General features: G+C 37.7%; 1 protein-coding gene across 1 annotated transcript; it reads right to left on the reverse strand.

The window, feature by feature from the left end:
* Positions 1 to 13,660: 13,660 nt before the first annotated feature.
* On the reverse strand, positions 13,661 to 17,087 carry prokr1b (prokineticin receptor 1b). Its single transcript, XM_087803287.1, has 2 exons — positions 16,663 to 17,087; positions 13,661 to 14,366 (listed from the first exon to the last, which is right to left on the reverse strand). Exons 1-2 carry the CDS (start codon positions 17,085 to 17,087, stop codon positions 13,661 to 13,663), a joined length of 1,131 nt encoding a protein of 376 aa, XP_087659413.1.
* Between the last annotated feature and the right edge of the window lie 410 nt (positions 17,088 to 17,497).

Genomic DNA, 17,497 nt, shown 5'->3' on the forward strand with positions numbered 1-17,497 from the left:
GAGAGTGCAGGCCCGGCAGAATAGGTAGGTTTATTTTACGAGGGAATATTAAGACTGTGTCGTACCATTTAGAGTGAGTCGCTCTGTCACCAAGACAAGGAGAAGAAGAATGTTTTTACTACTTCTTCATTAGAAAAATGCTCTCTTCATAACATATTAGTGTTGTGAACACATCCCTAAAACCCTCTAGCATTCATATTGTTAATAAAGTATTACAATTTAAGCTTTCACAACACTTGGACAATATAGTCAACGATGGCCGAGAAGGTTTACATTTTTTAAAGGATCAAATAGTGGTTACAGAGGAAAAGAGAAAGTGTCCAAACTGGACAAAATGTAATGAGATATTCGCATGTTTAAATTTCAGAGAGATTTGGTTTGAGAAGGCCGCATGTCTGCTGATAAATCTCTTTATTCACTTTTCATCCTCTGGCAGAAGACATGCAGTACTCGTGTTCAATTTCAGCAGGCGGTAAAAGGACATCAATTGTGAGTGGAATCAGTAATTTACCATTAAGTTGATGAAAAGACTGAGCTTGTTCTTTTCAACAGTGTTTCATGATAAGCACCTTGATGATTAAAGGAAATCAATGCCCATATGTTGTTGACTGATAAATACAATACCCGAGGTCACCAATCCGGTTCCTGAGACACCAAAGCCCATGGGCCTGTTAAAAATGTATTGAAGGAAACAATAATCATCTCATTATGTTTGGTTTTTGCGTTTCCTTCTTCTTTTCCCGTATGTAATTATTGAAGAATCATTGATGCGATTACTTAATAGATAGCCTTTTGCGTCTACAAATGACTTACAATAAATACAACGTAGTACTGACAAATATTGACTTCATCTTACTTGACTGAACATGTGTCATTCGTTTTCTATCAGTGGTTAATAACATTTAAAAGATATTATTGGCAGAAGACCCCCGCTACTCACCCAGAGAAATGTTGGAATAAACGTTCAAAGTGTCACAAAAAATGGCAAAAAAGGTTTTAGGTTATGATTCTGATTTGAAATGAAGGATTTTGTTTTTAAGATGATGGAAGAGAACAATGATCATGGAAGTTCAACAAGGTATGTCTTGTCGTCGAGAAAAGGGGCAGCTAAGTTAATAGAAATTGTATGTATGGAAAAAATACACTTTAATAAAGTTGACTTGATTCTAACTTGGCATGTTCAAACAGTTCTACGTTCTTCCTGGCGTGTTCTATTACTGTAACAGTAGCTATAAACGACATCCTAATTTTAGATGTAAACGTGTCTGGATTCCACAGCAAAAATCTTTTCAAACAGGTGCCAGAGCCAAGACAGTCTACAAACTACTTACAATAAACAAAATCGTAATACGAAACTCTTTTATTAAGAAACTCTCTTTAATGTAAGCAGCAGGAGCAGCAGGAACTTGTCTGTATTAATAGATATTGTGTTCCACCTAAGTGAGTAGTGAACTTAAAATAAGAATTTCTACACCACCACATTAATAATGACAATAATTTTTACTATTAGTACCTCAGGTATCTATTAATAACTATCGATTGAGGATCCTCCACTGCCTGGGATCACGCTAAACTTATTAGAATCTCACAACAGTAACAGAAACAGTAGGATGGCGTCAGCTTCAAAAAGAATGGAAAAAGGCAGCTAGGGTTAAGTGCACAGCAAGAACAGGCTCCTAGTACAGGGCTCAAGTTGTGTAAAGATAGAAAAAAAGCCTTTTTCAATGAGAAAAATAAGTACAATAGACCATACGGATTGGACCGTTGAGGTCTGGAGTTAGGCCATCTTCTCTGATCAGTCAAATTTTCAGTGTTGTCCAAAACCTGGTTGCTTGATGGTTTGAAGGAGACCTTGATAGGCATACAAGCCACAGTGTCTTGCACTAGCTATGCAATTTGGTGGAGGATCGGTGATGATCTGGGTGTGGGTTTTATTGAACGGGGCAGATTCACGCTCTCTATGTGGTTAAAGGCAGGAGACTGTCTAAGAGAGGTGCAGGAGAGTGTGTAAAACTGCAGTTCTGCCTCCTGGTCTGTGCTCTGAGCTGTCACGTTGAACTAATAAAACTGTCAATATAGCTGGACAAGAGAGGCGCCCCTTCCAACGTGGGATGGATGCAGTCTCTCCTAATCAGGTTTTTACCAAGAAAGCCTTCCAGTTGTTTACAAAGCCAAAACCGTTTGCGGGGCAGATCCGGACAGTGCCCAATCTCCAGACCAGAACCCCATTGAAATCTTCTGGAATAGATCAAGAGGAAGATGGATGGTGGTTCCCATCCGGCAGGAGACTGAGATTGATATGGACCAGATCATTCGAGTTCAAGGACTCTTTCTAACTAATTTTCTGATCATTTGCGGACCATGAACGAGTTTGATTAAATGTAATGTATTTTAATTTGTATTTATTTATATGCCATTTGATGGGAATGTCATGTGTTTTTCGTTTCGTATTTTAATAATCTCTTTTTATTTAATTTGTGTTATTTCAAATATATTCTGTTCTGCCAAAACAAACTCCAGCGTTGTGTTTACAATGCTATCAATAAGCGTTTTCTGTTTCTGATTATTTGAGGTCTGAACATTGCATTTTTTAAGTATTTTGACCATTTCTCCATTTTAAAAATGACAATATCTTTATTTGGAAATTTGGAGAAACATTTTCAGTCATTTATAGAACGAGTCCAGAAAGGTGGTCGTCATCAATGTGAATGTTCTCTTCTTGCACAAATTGACTATCGATTTTACCAGAGCACAACAAGATTGGTGTGTAGTATATCGGCATTGTTCAGAAATATTATTTCCTTTGCCTTTCTTTCCCTCCATGCTTTGACCGGAACTTAATGAGTCAATCATGTCATAAAACAAGCTACTAAGATTCATGAAGAATAAATGATGATAGACTGTTGAGGAGAACTTCAATCAATGTCCGAGTAAACGACAAATTACAAAGAGAAGGTTTATTAGTTCAGTGTTGATGTGTTTGTCCTTGTCAAGAAAACCATACATACTACTGCACTTATGAAACAAACCAAGATGCACAGTGACACAAACATGATGAATGAATTAAATGAGCTGAGAAAAAGGAATTTTGACTTAATTTAAATATTCTCAAATGTCTTTTGAAGGACCCAACTGTTCTAAAACAATTTAAAATGTGTACTAGCATGAATGTGTTACTATTCGCACAGGAAAAAAACAAAACAGGGGACATAAAAAGGTGAGTCAAGTGATTGGTGTGATGGCGAGCTGGATAAATTGACGGCAATTAAGAAAAGATTAGATGCAATCAGCAGCTGGTGAAAGTCATCAATAAAAATATATGGGGGAGAGAAACCCTGCAGTTACATTGATAAGAAGGGTCACTCATAGAATCCATATTGCTTGGTAAAATCAAAAATAGAAAGAAAGATAAATTGAGACATTCAAGTGAAAAATGCTCAGTTGGTCAGTTCATGCTTACCTCACTACTTTACTCAAATCTAGGTGTTAAGACAGCCACAGAAACATATTTGGGTCATCACAATAGAGTGGTAAAAGCAAAGATTGAAACTTTCCGTCCATTCATAATAATGCTTAACCTTCATAAACTAATTATTTGTCAATTTAGTCCTATTTGAAGAAGCGTTACGAGTTAAGGAAAGATTTGTCGAGAGATCGATCAACAATATCTGGTCCTCAGGAAACCCAAAGTCAAATGAAATTTGACATGAGTTGTTTCTGATTGTTGAAATGACCTTTTGGAACAATTGGATAAAGTTTTTTTTACGGACGTCGTTGTCGTACACTTTCACTGATTGAATCCTCTCTGGCCATTTCCAGAATGTATTTTTATCTGTTCTGATGGCGTACTTGTGCTTTTACTTTAATCACATTTCCATGAAACAATTTAAACTTAAAGGTTTTTTAAGTTCTGGTTGTGCCCGATCGTTCTTTGCATCCTTGAAGTCTATATCTGGATGTTGATGATTATTATTGTTTATTCTCCAGATACAGTATCTTTAAAATTGATTCATACTCCTTGATTCGTTTCACATTTTATCACCTTAGAACCACAAACTTATACGTGTTGTCTTTTCGATTTTATATGATAGATCAACACAAGGTCGCACACAATAATGAAGTGGAAGTAAATTAATCATTGGTCATGGTCAACTCACGAGACAGGTCGGGGGGAAAGGTCGTACAGAAGTTCAAAGCCGTTGGTCAGATGCTCTACATTCTGGAGAAGCTGTAGAAATCCTCAGCTCAGGTGTGAGAATCTGTCCACAGTACTACTACAAGTTGTGTATCAAATTGGCCAGAATAAATTCTCTGTAAAAAGGCAGCTAATGTGTTGATTTAAGTGTTTCCTAAATCAACACTCTTTTTTCATTTAAATATTTATATTAAAAAATCAGCTTAAGCCCCGCCCCCTGGAACCACTTTCTGGAGATTAAATCATAATGGACTCTGCTCTCATAACCTCTCGTTCGCTGAGAGGGGTAGAACTTTATAAAGTAATAAGTTCAAAACATGGTCATGATGAGAGACTTACTGCATCTTGGAGAGGAAGACTTCAACATTTGAAACATGTGAGTCAAGAAAGTTGGGTTTTTACATGAGTTGTCCTTTAAAAGAAAGAGAGCTGCCATGTAGGGGACACAGCGTACTTGTGGGAGACATGCTCCAGTCAGAGAGTGAACGTTTTGGTCTGCATACAAAGCAATATGTGTGTTTGGAAAAAAAACAACAACACCCTGACACACTAGTGGCAGCCTCAAGCTATGGAGATGTTTTCCGCAGCAGGGACACTAAAGCTGGTCAGACTTGATGGGGGGTTTGGGGGAATGGTGGTAATTGCTGGGCAATTCTGAAAGGAACCCTGCTGAAGGTTTCAAAATCCCTGATACTGAGAAAGAGATTTACCTTCCAGCAAGACAATGACCCTCAACACAGAGCCAGAGATGCAATGCAACGGTCTAGATCAATTGTCCCCGGACAACACAGATAAATAACAAAAATATTTATTATTACTGCATAAAAAGGTGAAAAAAGAAAAAACGTTGGCATGAAGTCTCTAAAAGCTAGGAGACACACACATACATAACACCATCATCAGCATACAATTAAATATACAGTACATCTTGTTGTAACCAGATTAGAGCTCTTGGTTATTTAGCGTTATGTTGTTTTTTCATAGGTCATTCTGTTGTATTTTTCCTTTTTTCTATATGAACATTGGTCGATGATTATAATCCTGATATCTAACCGGTTTGAAGTATAAAAAAAAGTTTAGGGACCCCTCGTCTAAATCAGAGAATATCCATGTATTAGAAAGGTCGAGGAAAAGTCCAGATCTAAATCTCATTGAGCATCTACAACGTGCAAGATTCTCCATCCAATCTTGCCCTGTTTGAGCTATTTTGCAAAGAATATTGGACCAACATGCGAGTCTGCAGATGTACAAAGCTAGTAGAGACATACCCTAAAATCACAGCAAAAGGTGGCTCTGCTTTAGTATTGACACAGGGGTGCTGAATACTAATGCATTTAACTATTTCATTCGCCTTCCTAAGTATGTGCTACTTTTTGTAGTTGCATCACATAAAATATCAATAAAAAAAATGTAGGTTTGTGATTGTAAACTGACAAATAGTAAATAAGTTGAAAAGGGTATGTAACTTTTTTTTTAGAAATGAATACAGAAGTTGATCAAGTTGGTGATTCCTCCCATAAATGAGTTCATAAACACGGTATTGTTTATTATGTTCGTGCCAAAGGTCAGTCACAAGTCTGCATGGTTACAGACCTGGGATGAAGCTCAGACACATCCCCTCCTGCCCCTCAGCCTGGATCAGCATCACTTTGCATACAGTAAGGTCTTCGGGTGACAGTGCTGCATGTTCATGAATAAAACATGTCACTTATGGAGGTGACGTTTGTGGAAATCTGATTTTTAAACGCTTGCATCCCAAGCCGATTCACGTCTGAGCTGCACGGTCTGGGTATTGCCAGATGATTTGGAGATTTCTCAGTAAATGCCACACATTTCTGAGCGCAAAGAAAAGACAAAGTAAAGTGCTGAACCTTAAAGAGCAATCCAAAGTTAAATGTTAGCTGGTTTCTTTTGTGAGAGACCTGTGGTCTGACAGATTCTGCAGTGGGCAGAAGAACATTAGCATTTAAGGCGAATAGCTTCAATGATATTAACATAACGTAATGGAATGACAAGCAGAAAAAACCCTCAACATTATATTTCCTGATGAATGATTCAAAACCTATAAGACGGTTTTCACACCAGCCATGAGGTTGACTTGATGAGTAGGATGGACGGACAATTCATCTACCTTCACAAATACAGTGGGTACGGAAAGTAATCAGTTTTCACTCTTTGTTTCATTGCAGCCATTCGCCGAAATCATTTAAAGTGTACACTCAGCCATCTTGACAGAAAAAAAGAAATGTAGAAATGATTGCAAATGTATTAAAAAAGGAAAACTGAAATATCAGTATTGCTCTATATTGCTCTGTATTGCTCAGTATTACGTCTTCTTGGGAAAGATGTAACACATTTTTCACACCTGTATTTGTGGATCCTCTGCCATCCTTGCAGAACCTCTCCAGTTCTGTTAGGTTTGATGGTGAACGTTGAGGGACAGCCATTCTCAGGTCTCTTCAGAGATGCTGGATTGGGTTTAGGTCAGGGTCTTGAGAATGGTCACAGAGTTGTTCTGAAGACACTCTTTTGTTATTTTAGCTGTGTGCTTAGGGTCATTGTCTAGTTGGAAGGTGTACCTTCAGCCCAGTCTGAGGTCCTGAGCAGTCTGGAAAAGGTTTTCTTCCATGGCATCTCTGTACTGGGCCGCATTCATCTTTCCCTCAATTGCAACCAGTCGTCCTGTCCCTGCAGCTGAACAACACTCTGAAAGCATTAAGCTGCCACCACCAGGTTCACTTTTGGGATAGTATTGAGCAGATGATGAGCAGTGCCTGGTTTTCTCCACACATCTTAGAATTGAGGCCAAAGAGTTCAATCTTGGTTTCATAGTCTGGGAGTCCTTCACATGTTTTTTGACAAACTCTATACAGGCTTTCATACGTCTTACACTGAGGAGAGGCTTCCGTCAGGGCCACTCTGCCATAAAGTCCAAATTGGTGGAGAGCTGCACTGATAGTTGACTTTCGAGATCTTTCTCACATCTGCTCACTACATCTCTGGAGCTCAACCACAGTGATCTTTAGTTTCTTCTTGACCTCTCTCACAAAGCTCTTCTCCCACGATTGCTCAGTTTGGCTGGAAGGCCAGGTCTTGGAAGAGTTCTGGTCTTCCCAGACTTCTTCCATTGAAGGATTATGGAGGCCACTGTGCTCTTAGATAACTTGAGTGCTGCAGAAATTCTTCTGTAACCTTGGCCAGATCTGCAACAATTCTCTGACTGTCTCTGAGCTTGAAAATCGTAAAGTGTCTGATTACTTTCTGTACCCAATGTAGGCTATGGTGTGTGAGCTTCACATTATCATCTACTAAAGTGGTCGATGAAAAACTATGTTTAGGAAATGTTTTAGCTCTGCCTGACTATCAGGGTGTCAGTGTCGGAAACTTTAATTTTCTGTTCCACGAGATACTTTTAGAGACGTACAATTCAGCGAGGGCACAAAGCAATCACCTGAAATCATTCTTTTGAAGTACATTTTATGCTTTTACAGCCTGAACCAAACCTTTTCATCGACAGAGCATCCACTTACCATAACTCTGTTATAAATTTAGATTTTGCTCATGTCATTTAAGAGACAACCTTTAAAGTGATAGTTCAGCCAATATTCAAACTTCGCTTAAACCAAACTGAGCTCAGTTTCTTCACCCAAAAAGACACTTAAAAACCTTCAAAAACTGCCATACTGCTTTTCTGTAATGCACCTATTGGAATGAATCCTCTACATAAGGAATCTTTAATGAAAAAAAATTAAACAAGTCTGAATTTTAAGTTTGTTTTTGAGCGGAATGTTGCTAGGCTAGCAGCCTACATCTTGCACTCTGACAGTTGTGATGTGTTTCAATGAGGAAAGATGTCAAGCAGGGTTTGAGAGATTGATAATATACAGAATTATTTAAGTTTTATGTACAATTTACCATGTGAGGCTTCAATCCAAGATGGACGTTACAGACGAGCAGTTTGGATGTTTTTAAGTATCTTTTTGGATGAAGAGAAAAACAACTGAGCTCAAGTCACTACATTAAAATGAACAAACATTTTGTAGAATAACTCTAATAAGGAACAGATTACTTGGAAAATTATCATTTTAATTGTATTAATGGTAAAGATGAGACTCACCTCTGGTAGAAGAACAACATTTTCAAGTTGTTGGATATAAGTAAGCAAGTAAGTCAATTATATTTTGACCAAAAGTAAGGTCAATTTTAAAATACCTTTTAAGGGATTTTAACCTTCTTTCGCCATCAGAAACAGCCATAATCTGACTTGTATTCACTTTCCCTTATCATCTGCTTATACTATAGTTTTCAGTTTCTATCCAGATAATACCTGAACTTATATATGTACATTTAAAACTAAAGGGTGATCTTGTCAGGAGATGTTTGAAGAAGAAAGAGGATGAGTCACTTTTACTGGTTAACGGGTAACGAGGGACCAAATGGCATTTACCAGTAAAGGGCAACTTATGCCTTATAGCCTCATTAAATGAAGTGAAGATAATTCATTTATGCGGATAAAACAGTATAATATAGTAAAATGTGACCTAAGTGAAGAAACAAGCTGTCTGCAAATACAATGTTTTATAAAAGGATACAATAACCCAATGAAAAGTCAGCGTTAAAGAGATAATATCATACACAAATATTTGTTAAAGTCCTTTTATGTAAGAGACCTGCAAGCAACCACGTTTGACCAAAGACATCATTAAATCTGTTAATATTTATTGAAAAAAAACAATAATTCTAACTCAGTATGTGAAGTTTTTGGTTCAGATTTTAAAAAAAGTTCAGCACAAACACTTTTAGACTAAAATGTATATTTACAGACATAGCTTGTAACTTCTTAAGCAAAAACCAGTGCTTTTAATTTTTAACAAGCTTTCATTAACGAAATGGTTTCGACATTAAAAAATCAACTAGATTTTGTGATTTAAAAAAAGCTGTATCTCTATAATGTAATAAAGTGTTTAGCATTTGAAATACATAAAAATGTTCTCAGTTGCAGAGAAGAAGGACCCACTTGCACAACACACTCACACCTTTAGGTCAACACTGCATAAAACTGACCAGAAACTGTTTCCTTCAACTGACAAAAATCTCTAAACTTGGAAACTAGGAAAATGATGTCACAACACGATCTGGATCGTTTGTGTCTTCTCGTTTAGACTATTGTAACATTGTTTGTTTTCGTCTTTAACAAGAAGGAGCTGTCTCGCCTACAGTTAATACAAAATTCTGCAGCTAGAATTCAGACCAGCTCTAGTAGAAGAACTCACATTTCCCGATCCTTAAAACTCTTCATTGACTGCAAGTCCTTTCAGGAACAATTTTAAAATTCTGGTTCTTACTTTCAGAGCTAGTCATGGTCAGGCTCCTCCTTACATCAGTGATCTGATCCAGCCTTACACCCCAGCTTGGCTCTGAGGTCTGTGGATCAGAATCTATTGATGGTTCCAGGCACATGCTTCTGGACCAGAGGAGAGAAATCCTTCCAGGCTGTTGCTCCTAAGCTTTCGAACGATTTTCCTCACCCTCTGTTTTTGTTGGAGTCTACTGACTCCTTCAAGAAACTTCTTAAGACCTTTTTATTTGTGCAGGCTTTTGCCGGATTTTTTGGGACTCCTGTGTTTGTCTTATGTGTCTTGGCCTTTTAAAGTATATATTTTGACTGGGTATTGTTTTTGATTGTTAAAGCGCTTTGTTTGGTCTAGAAAGGCACTTTAAAAATAACTATTACTTACCTACTTACTTACCTCCCCACATCTCAGTGAGCAAAAAATCCTCCACACAGTCCTGAATCCAGATGGCAACTCCACTTAAGTACCTGAAAATGTATATCAAATTTGTACAGGTTTTTTAGTTACTCTACTGGCAGAAAAAATCAGAGAAAAGAAAAAATAATTAACTTTTATTATATTTAACAAACTAATACGATAGCCTTGTTATGTTTTTAAAGATCAATTAATAGTGAATCAGTGAATACAAAATAATTTCTACAAAAGGAATGTTCAACCCTTCTCAAGGTGATCCAGAGCCCCCAAAACAATTGTGTTTGTGGTATTTCTTGACCCAGGGAAAACAGAAGGGATACCACAAACACATTTGTTTTCAGGGCTCTGGGTAACCTTGTCCTTGAGAGAGTTAAGTGTTAAATAAGACAATTAAAACTTTAACTCACAATATAGTTGCAACACATGGAAGAAAACACTTTACAAGTTGAGTTAACAGTTGAAGATGTACTTTTAAAGCGTGGGAAAGCTTTTCCAGTTTTCGTATATTATATTTTTTATGCCATTTCTTTGCAATTATTAAGATTACTCTGTGGTCAGTTTCTAGTCAACAGGAGAGGTTGAAAACAATATATATATCGTTTATTGTTTGCTCATATGAGCTCCTGTTAGCTGTTATGTAATTATCCCATACATGTCAAGATGTTTAATTATTAATAAGGCACTCAAAACAAATTCAATTCAATTTTAGACGCAACACTCGCCAAGAGCTGCTCTTACGTTCAGAGAGAACATCGCTGTGAATTCATCGGCCCCTGAGGCAGCAATGAAAACTTAGTTTAGCAAACGTATCGAGAGGATTTGGGAGCCAGCTTTAGTCTGTGGGCAGGAAGTGACAAGCAACTGTGATAAAAATCTCTGCAAAAGCGGGTTTTATTACCTCGTTAGTCATTTTATGCTCAATAGCTTTACCAATCAAATTCTCACCGAAGCCTCATTAAAATCGGGAGATGGTAACGTAAATCTCTGTGAAAAGTCAAGTCGTATTAAATATCAATTCCATTCGAGGATCTGTTGTTAGATCTGACTTTGAGTACGGCTGTTTTATATTCCGGATTCATTCGGTTGCCATCTGCCTTCAATCTCAACTTTATTAGCCTTCATGGCAGGAAATAATTCACAGTAAATGATGAACACTGGTGATATCAGCCTCACTTTTTTCACTTTTATTTCATGTAGTGAAATATGACGTTTGATTTATCTTTTCCTTCAGTTAGATCATCCCTTAGTGTTTCGGGTGTTCAAAAGTCATCAAAATAATTAATTGTGAATTGATAAAAATGTAGATTGAAAAAGTTTATTTAAGTAAAAACAGGTGAAAATAGGTTTAAGGTTCAACTAATGTGTTGATTTAAGTGTGTCTTAAATAGATGTTGGACTCTATTGTATCATCAGTATGTGTCTGTTTGTACAAAATAATCTTTTCATTTAAATATTTAAGTTAAAAAATATATGCTTAAACCCCGCCAACTGACTTTCTTGAGATTAAATCTTAAAAAAAGCCACGTCCACTCTGCTCTGATTGGTCAAACATCAAGGTTTGTCAACGCGTGTCATTAGTCCCAGATGTCTCCTCCTCCATGAGACTTGTTGCATAAACAAAGCGAGGCGTGATTACAGCTGGCTGGAGGAGGAGTAAAACCATTATTCAACATTATGGACTCAGCTCTCGTAACCTCTTGTTGTCCGAGATTTCAGACGGGGGAGAACTTTATAAAGTAATAACTTCAAAACATGGTCATGATGGTGGGGGAGACTTCAGCATTTGAAACGTGTGGAAAGTTTGGTTCTGACATTAGTTAACCTTAAGTAAATATTCCTGGGGTCTGTTTCGGGAGTCTTCTTGAGGTGCATTCCCAACTCCTATTAAAAAAAAACAATTTAAATCATTGCAGCCTCACGCATTCCATCACCAGGAGATGACTATCAAGTGGACTGACACCTACGTGTCATCAAGTGCTTCGTTTTGGATTCAGATGGGGGTTTCGAGTCTAAGCAGCCTCATGTTGTACTTGTGCACAAGGATTAAACGAGCCCTCATTAATGGAACATAGATAGCATGACTCACCATAGCAACGGGCAGAGAAACACAAACAGCACCCAGGAGCAGAACGGGATCAAAACACTAGGAAGACTATAAAATACAAAACACGCCTAAACGCTATAGACAAATGGGGGTCAACACACGCGCACGTTAATAGTTAATGAATTCAGAAACTAGCAAAACACACAACTGGGAACAAAGGTCAAACAAATTAACAGTGTGGGAAATAAATCAAGACAAAGCTGTTCTTGCGCTGCATGTATCTAGGTATTGTTTGCAAATATCTTTGACAAATCCTGGAAATCTGGTTAACTATTTTGTTAATTGAAGGACAGATTATAACCAGCTAATATTTTTAACAGGGATTAGCTGAATCTAAATCAAGATTGATACCTCATTAAGTGTACAAAAATAGGTTTAATCATATATACATTAATTGAAGCAATTTAAACTGTGCTTATCTGCTGATGTTGGACTTAACTTTAAATAATTAATAATAATTTATTTCTTGTTGCTGCTGTTTTGTTTCAAAACTCTTTATTTATGTTATCTCGCGTAATACTTCTTTTGAGTGTATTAAAAATTAGACTCATGAAAATTACGGCAGAGTATGTCAACCAAATAGAGGAGTAATTCACGACCATTTCCTCACACACAAATCACTTTTTTATTTACACAAAGAAGCCTCACAAACAAAAATGTACAAAGTGCGTATATTGTTTTCAGATTTCATTTTACTCTTTCATCTCTATCTTTAAAGGACTTGATCCTCGATTATAGAGGAACCATCTGATTTTCCAGGATTATGAATGTCTTAATTATAGCTTGCATTTTTACAAAACACAGAAAAAACAATCAATGTCCATGAATCACATAACAATAATCACAGGAAACACAGAGAAGGTCATAATTACAACCTTCACGTCATAGTTAAAACCTTAGCAACAGATTCTGCTATAGTACAAGAAATGTCATTAGCCATTGACAACATACCAATCAATTTACATCAAAATACAAATAATTAATCTGGATTAAGTTAAATTACGCAAGTCATGGACTAAAAAAAATCCATGAAAAGTACTGGATCTTTTTTTTCCCCTCTTGATAGCATGTTGAGGAAATTAAATATTCTTGCACTGGTTAACAAACTGTATTATATAATAGGTTTAAAAATATATATATTTGGTGCAGGTTGTAGATTAAGAATGCAGCATGTATCAAGAAGTCAGTACAATATGCACATAAAATCATCAGTAGTTTTCCAGTAATGTGGCAGGTACTTTTTCGTTAATCGTTTTCTTAATGTTGTAAGTCGTTTCCATCATTCTAATAAATACAGTTTGTATGAAGGCACGTGAAAAAAAGGCCCTTGGTGGAGGTACGTGTTGCATCTTGTAATTTGCATTTTGTAAAAGACTGGGTGCAACTAATTAAATTGGCAGTGATTCATTGACAGTTTTCGTCTGAGATTTCATGTTGTTGTATGATTTTTTTTGCGGCTGTGTGCCAGTGACAGTCCCGTTGAGGGGGATTAAGAATAACAAGGAAGACTTCCAGCAGGAAAATCCTTTAGAAAAAAACAATCCAGATGATCAGTTTGTTAGAAATGCTGGAAAATAAACAACATATTTTTCTTTAATGCAGATGAATACATTCAACTTCCTCCGTTACTGGCACAGTCATGGTTCTGACATCCATCTCGTCCACTGTCTTAGTGGGAGCGTAAGTGGACCTCCAGCGCACCAGAACAATCTTCTTAAGATACTTGACTGTATTGTTCTTCACACTGACGAAGCAGAAGGTATTAATCATGCTATTGCTCATGGCGATGCACTCGATAATGTAGAAGGCCACCAGGAAGTTCTTTTGACGGGACATGTATGTTGGATGAAAGTCCCGCAGGATGGCAAAACCGTAATAAGGTGCCCAGCACAGGATGTACGCCATCAATATCCCGATCAGAACCATCACCGTCTTGCGGCGGCAGCGCTGCCTCTTCTTAATCTGCTCGGTCTGAAAGCCGGGGACATTCTTGAACCAGAGCTCACGTGAAATCTGGGTGTAACATACTGCCATGAGCACCACGGGCCCGACAAACTCCAAAGCGAAGACGAACATAAAGTAGGAGCGGTAGTAAGCTTGCTGGTCCACAGGCCAGATCTGAGCGCAGAACACTTTGTGGGTGGTTGGTGAAGTACCACGGTTAGGGTAGATGGTCTCCGTGGAAAAGTAGGCGGAAGGGATGGAAATGATGAGGGAAACTATCCAGACCCCGATGATTAGAGAGTAGGCAGTTTGGTACTTCATGCGAGGCCTCAGAGGATGAACGATGGCCATGTACCTGAAAGAGAGAAATGAAACTGTTGATTCCTTTTAATACTTCCTGTCAGGATCATTTGAAAAATGGCTGCTTGGGGACTCAGGGGTTACAAAAAGCATTATTCTGTTATGAGGGCTCAGATGCAGTTTTGAAGGGCAACTAATCTGTTGATTTAAGTGTCTCTTAAATGGTCAGCAATCTTCTCTTGGACCTCTATTGTATCTTCAGTATGTATCCTTTTGGACAAAACTCTTTTCATTCAAATATTAGCATTAGAAAATGTGCTTAAGCCCCGCCCACTGAAAATGCTTTCTGGAGATGAGATCTTGTTTACCATAACCAGACCCACTCTGCTCTTATTGGTCAAGCATCGAGGTTTGTCATTTTGATCATGTACTGTTAGGGACTCGTTGTATAAACAAAGCAGGACATGATTACAGATGGATGGACGAGGAGAGAAACCATTATTACGTCATAATGGACTCCACTTCAAAACCATGGTCATGATGAGGGACTTACTGCATCTTGGAGAGGAAGACTTCAACTCAAATATGTGAGTGAGTCAGGAAAGATAGGATTTCAGATTAGTTGCACTTTAATGTGAGAAATGTAATCAGAGACAAGTGGTGTGGTGTTGAAACGTCAGCTTGTGACCAAACGCTGCTTTTTCGTTTGTTTCTCAAGAGTATGCAGAGAAATAGTTGAATATATTAATATATCACCTTTTCTGGGTTCAGAACAGATGATCTATAATTTTTACAATGTCAAATGACGATACTATGGGGATGCTAACTGGCAGATTTAGCATAATCTTTAGACACTTTCCTAACAACTCATTCTCCCTAGTTTGATGCTGGTTTTGTTCTGTTTTCAGGCAGAGAGTGTGTAAGTGGACGACAAACATCTCATGTTTCTTAAAAAGTTTAAAACTTAAAATATACAGACTTATTTAAGTTGTCGAGGCTTCAACACAAGATGGACGTAACAGACGAGCAGTATGGAGGTATTTGGATTTTTTTAAGTGTATTGTTGGACGAAGATGAAGACGAAGAACATTTTTGTCTAGAACTAAAAAGGAACAGATTACTCTGAAAAATAATCCCAACCCTTAGTTGACATGAGGGTGAGTAGAAAATTTGTGAAATTTGAATTTGGTTGAATTATAACTCAAGTATAAGTACTAAAGTATTAGTGTACAATTATCATGTTAAAATACATATGGGGGAATAATATTGGGTGAATAAAAAATATGCAACTTGTTGATGTCTGCATCTAATGCTTTACTCCTGTGTTTTAAAAGAATCAAATCTGAGAACACACCGATGCAGATTTTTACAGTTTCCTAGCATGTTATCAGCAGAAAAGAACGAGTCACAAAACCTATCCTTCATTGTACAAGTTAATTGATTGACATATCTGCAAAATAAAGTCTTGGATTTTTATGTTAAAAATGAAGAGAACAATGTAAAACCAGGCTGTTCATCTGCAGAAGAGAAATCCTTGATGTCAAAAACTAAAACCTAAAAGCAAAGGGTTTCAGACAAACAAATCCAAGTGTTTCTACTCGGGGTGCTAATCAGGCAATAAGGTTTAAGTAAAACAACAACTTTGTCTCTTGCAGGGAGGAAATGTATTTCTCCAGCTGATTCTTTTGTTGCGCTAATGTTCCACTCAACACTATTTTAGCTCTTGAAACATGTGGTGAGTGAATTATCTGTTGAGACAGAGAATGATATTCATACTAATGTTTGATAACAATAAATAAGTAGTACTCTTTTGTATTTTAAAGATATAAGAATACATTTTAAATGTTTTTTTCTTAAAGGGGAACTAATGTGTTGATGAAGTTTATTTTAAATGTATCTCTATTTTACTCAGTATTTGTCTAAAACTATCTTGCTCTCTTGCTGTGTACAAGTAAAGCAGTGCACTTAGAGGAGGGCTTGATTTGAGAAACATCACATTTGTTTTTCTGGAGATTCCATGTTGTTTACAATAACCATGTCCACTCTGATGTAATTGACGTAATCAAGGTTTGTCAGCGCACATGGCCAATCCCAGATGTCTCCACCTCCAAGGGACTTGTTGTGTAAACAAAGCAGGGTGTCATTACAGCTGGCTGGAGGAGGAGTGAAACCATTGTCATAATGGACTCTGCTCTCGTAACCTCTTATTGCCGAAATTTCAGATGAGGACTTTATAAATTAACTTTAAAACATGGTCATGATGATTAGTTAGTTGCCCTTAATCTGCTGCAAGATGCTGTAAGGGAGGGTTTTTACAATCAAAGTTGATGATTTATTCAAATAGTGCTCACCTGTCCACTGCAATCGCAAGCAAAGCATTTGTGGAAACGTAAAGCGAAACTGTCCTGAGATAGTTGACAGAAGCACAAAGCAGCAATCCATGTTCCCAGGAGAGTTTCTTCACCACGTAGTAGTCCACCAGGAAGGGGCAGCAAACCACCGCCACGATGAAGTCAGAAATGGCCAGGTTCGCGATCAGGAGGTTGGTTAGGTTGCGCAGCTTCTTGTACCGAGTCAGAGTGGCGATAAAAATGAAGTTCCCTAAGCCGCAAACCAGCATGATGCAGACCAGGACCGCACCGATCACGATGGTGGCGACAAAAAAGGCCTGACCCTGTGTTGTGTCTGGGATCTCCTCAGGAGGGATGCCGTAGTCCATGTAGTAGATTTCACCGAGATGACTGTCGTCCACATGGCTGATGTTGGAGTCTTCCATGTCTCACTTAACACAATAACTCAATTAATGCTTTTCTCTGAAGCGGAATCCATGTCGTCCCTGAACCGTTAAATTACGCCTGGAACGACAAATATCAGACGCGGATCAGTCGTCTCCCGTGAGTGAGCCGCATCTCCACCTGCAACACAAATGCTTCACTCAGAACTGAGTATCCAAAACAACAGAATACATTTGAGCATGTTTTCATGCATCTTGACATCATTGAATAAAAAAATACAGAGTGAAGTAATTAAATAAAAGATCAAGCTGAGGGTCATTTATCATCGTCGCCTGCAGTGAGTCTGAAGAGCATGGCACGGCGAGAGAGCTTCTAATTGGAGCTGTATCTTTTCTCACCGATAATTCTATATACTGTATAGTATGTTTCAACACGGTTACTCTATTGAAAA

This window comes from Callionymus lyra, chromosome 11, assembly GCF_982586985.1.
Source record: "Callionymus lyra chromosome 11, fCalLyr1.hap1.1, whole genome shotgun sequence".
NCBI classification, from domain to species: domain Eukaryota; kingdom Metazoa; phylum Chordata; class Actinopteri; order Syngnathiformes; family Callionymidae; genus Callionymus; species Callionymus lyra.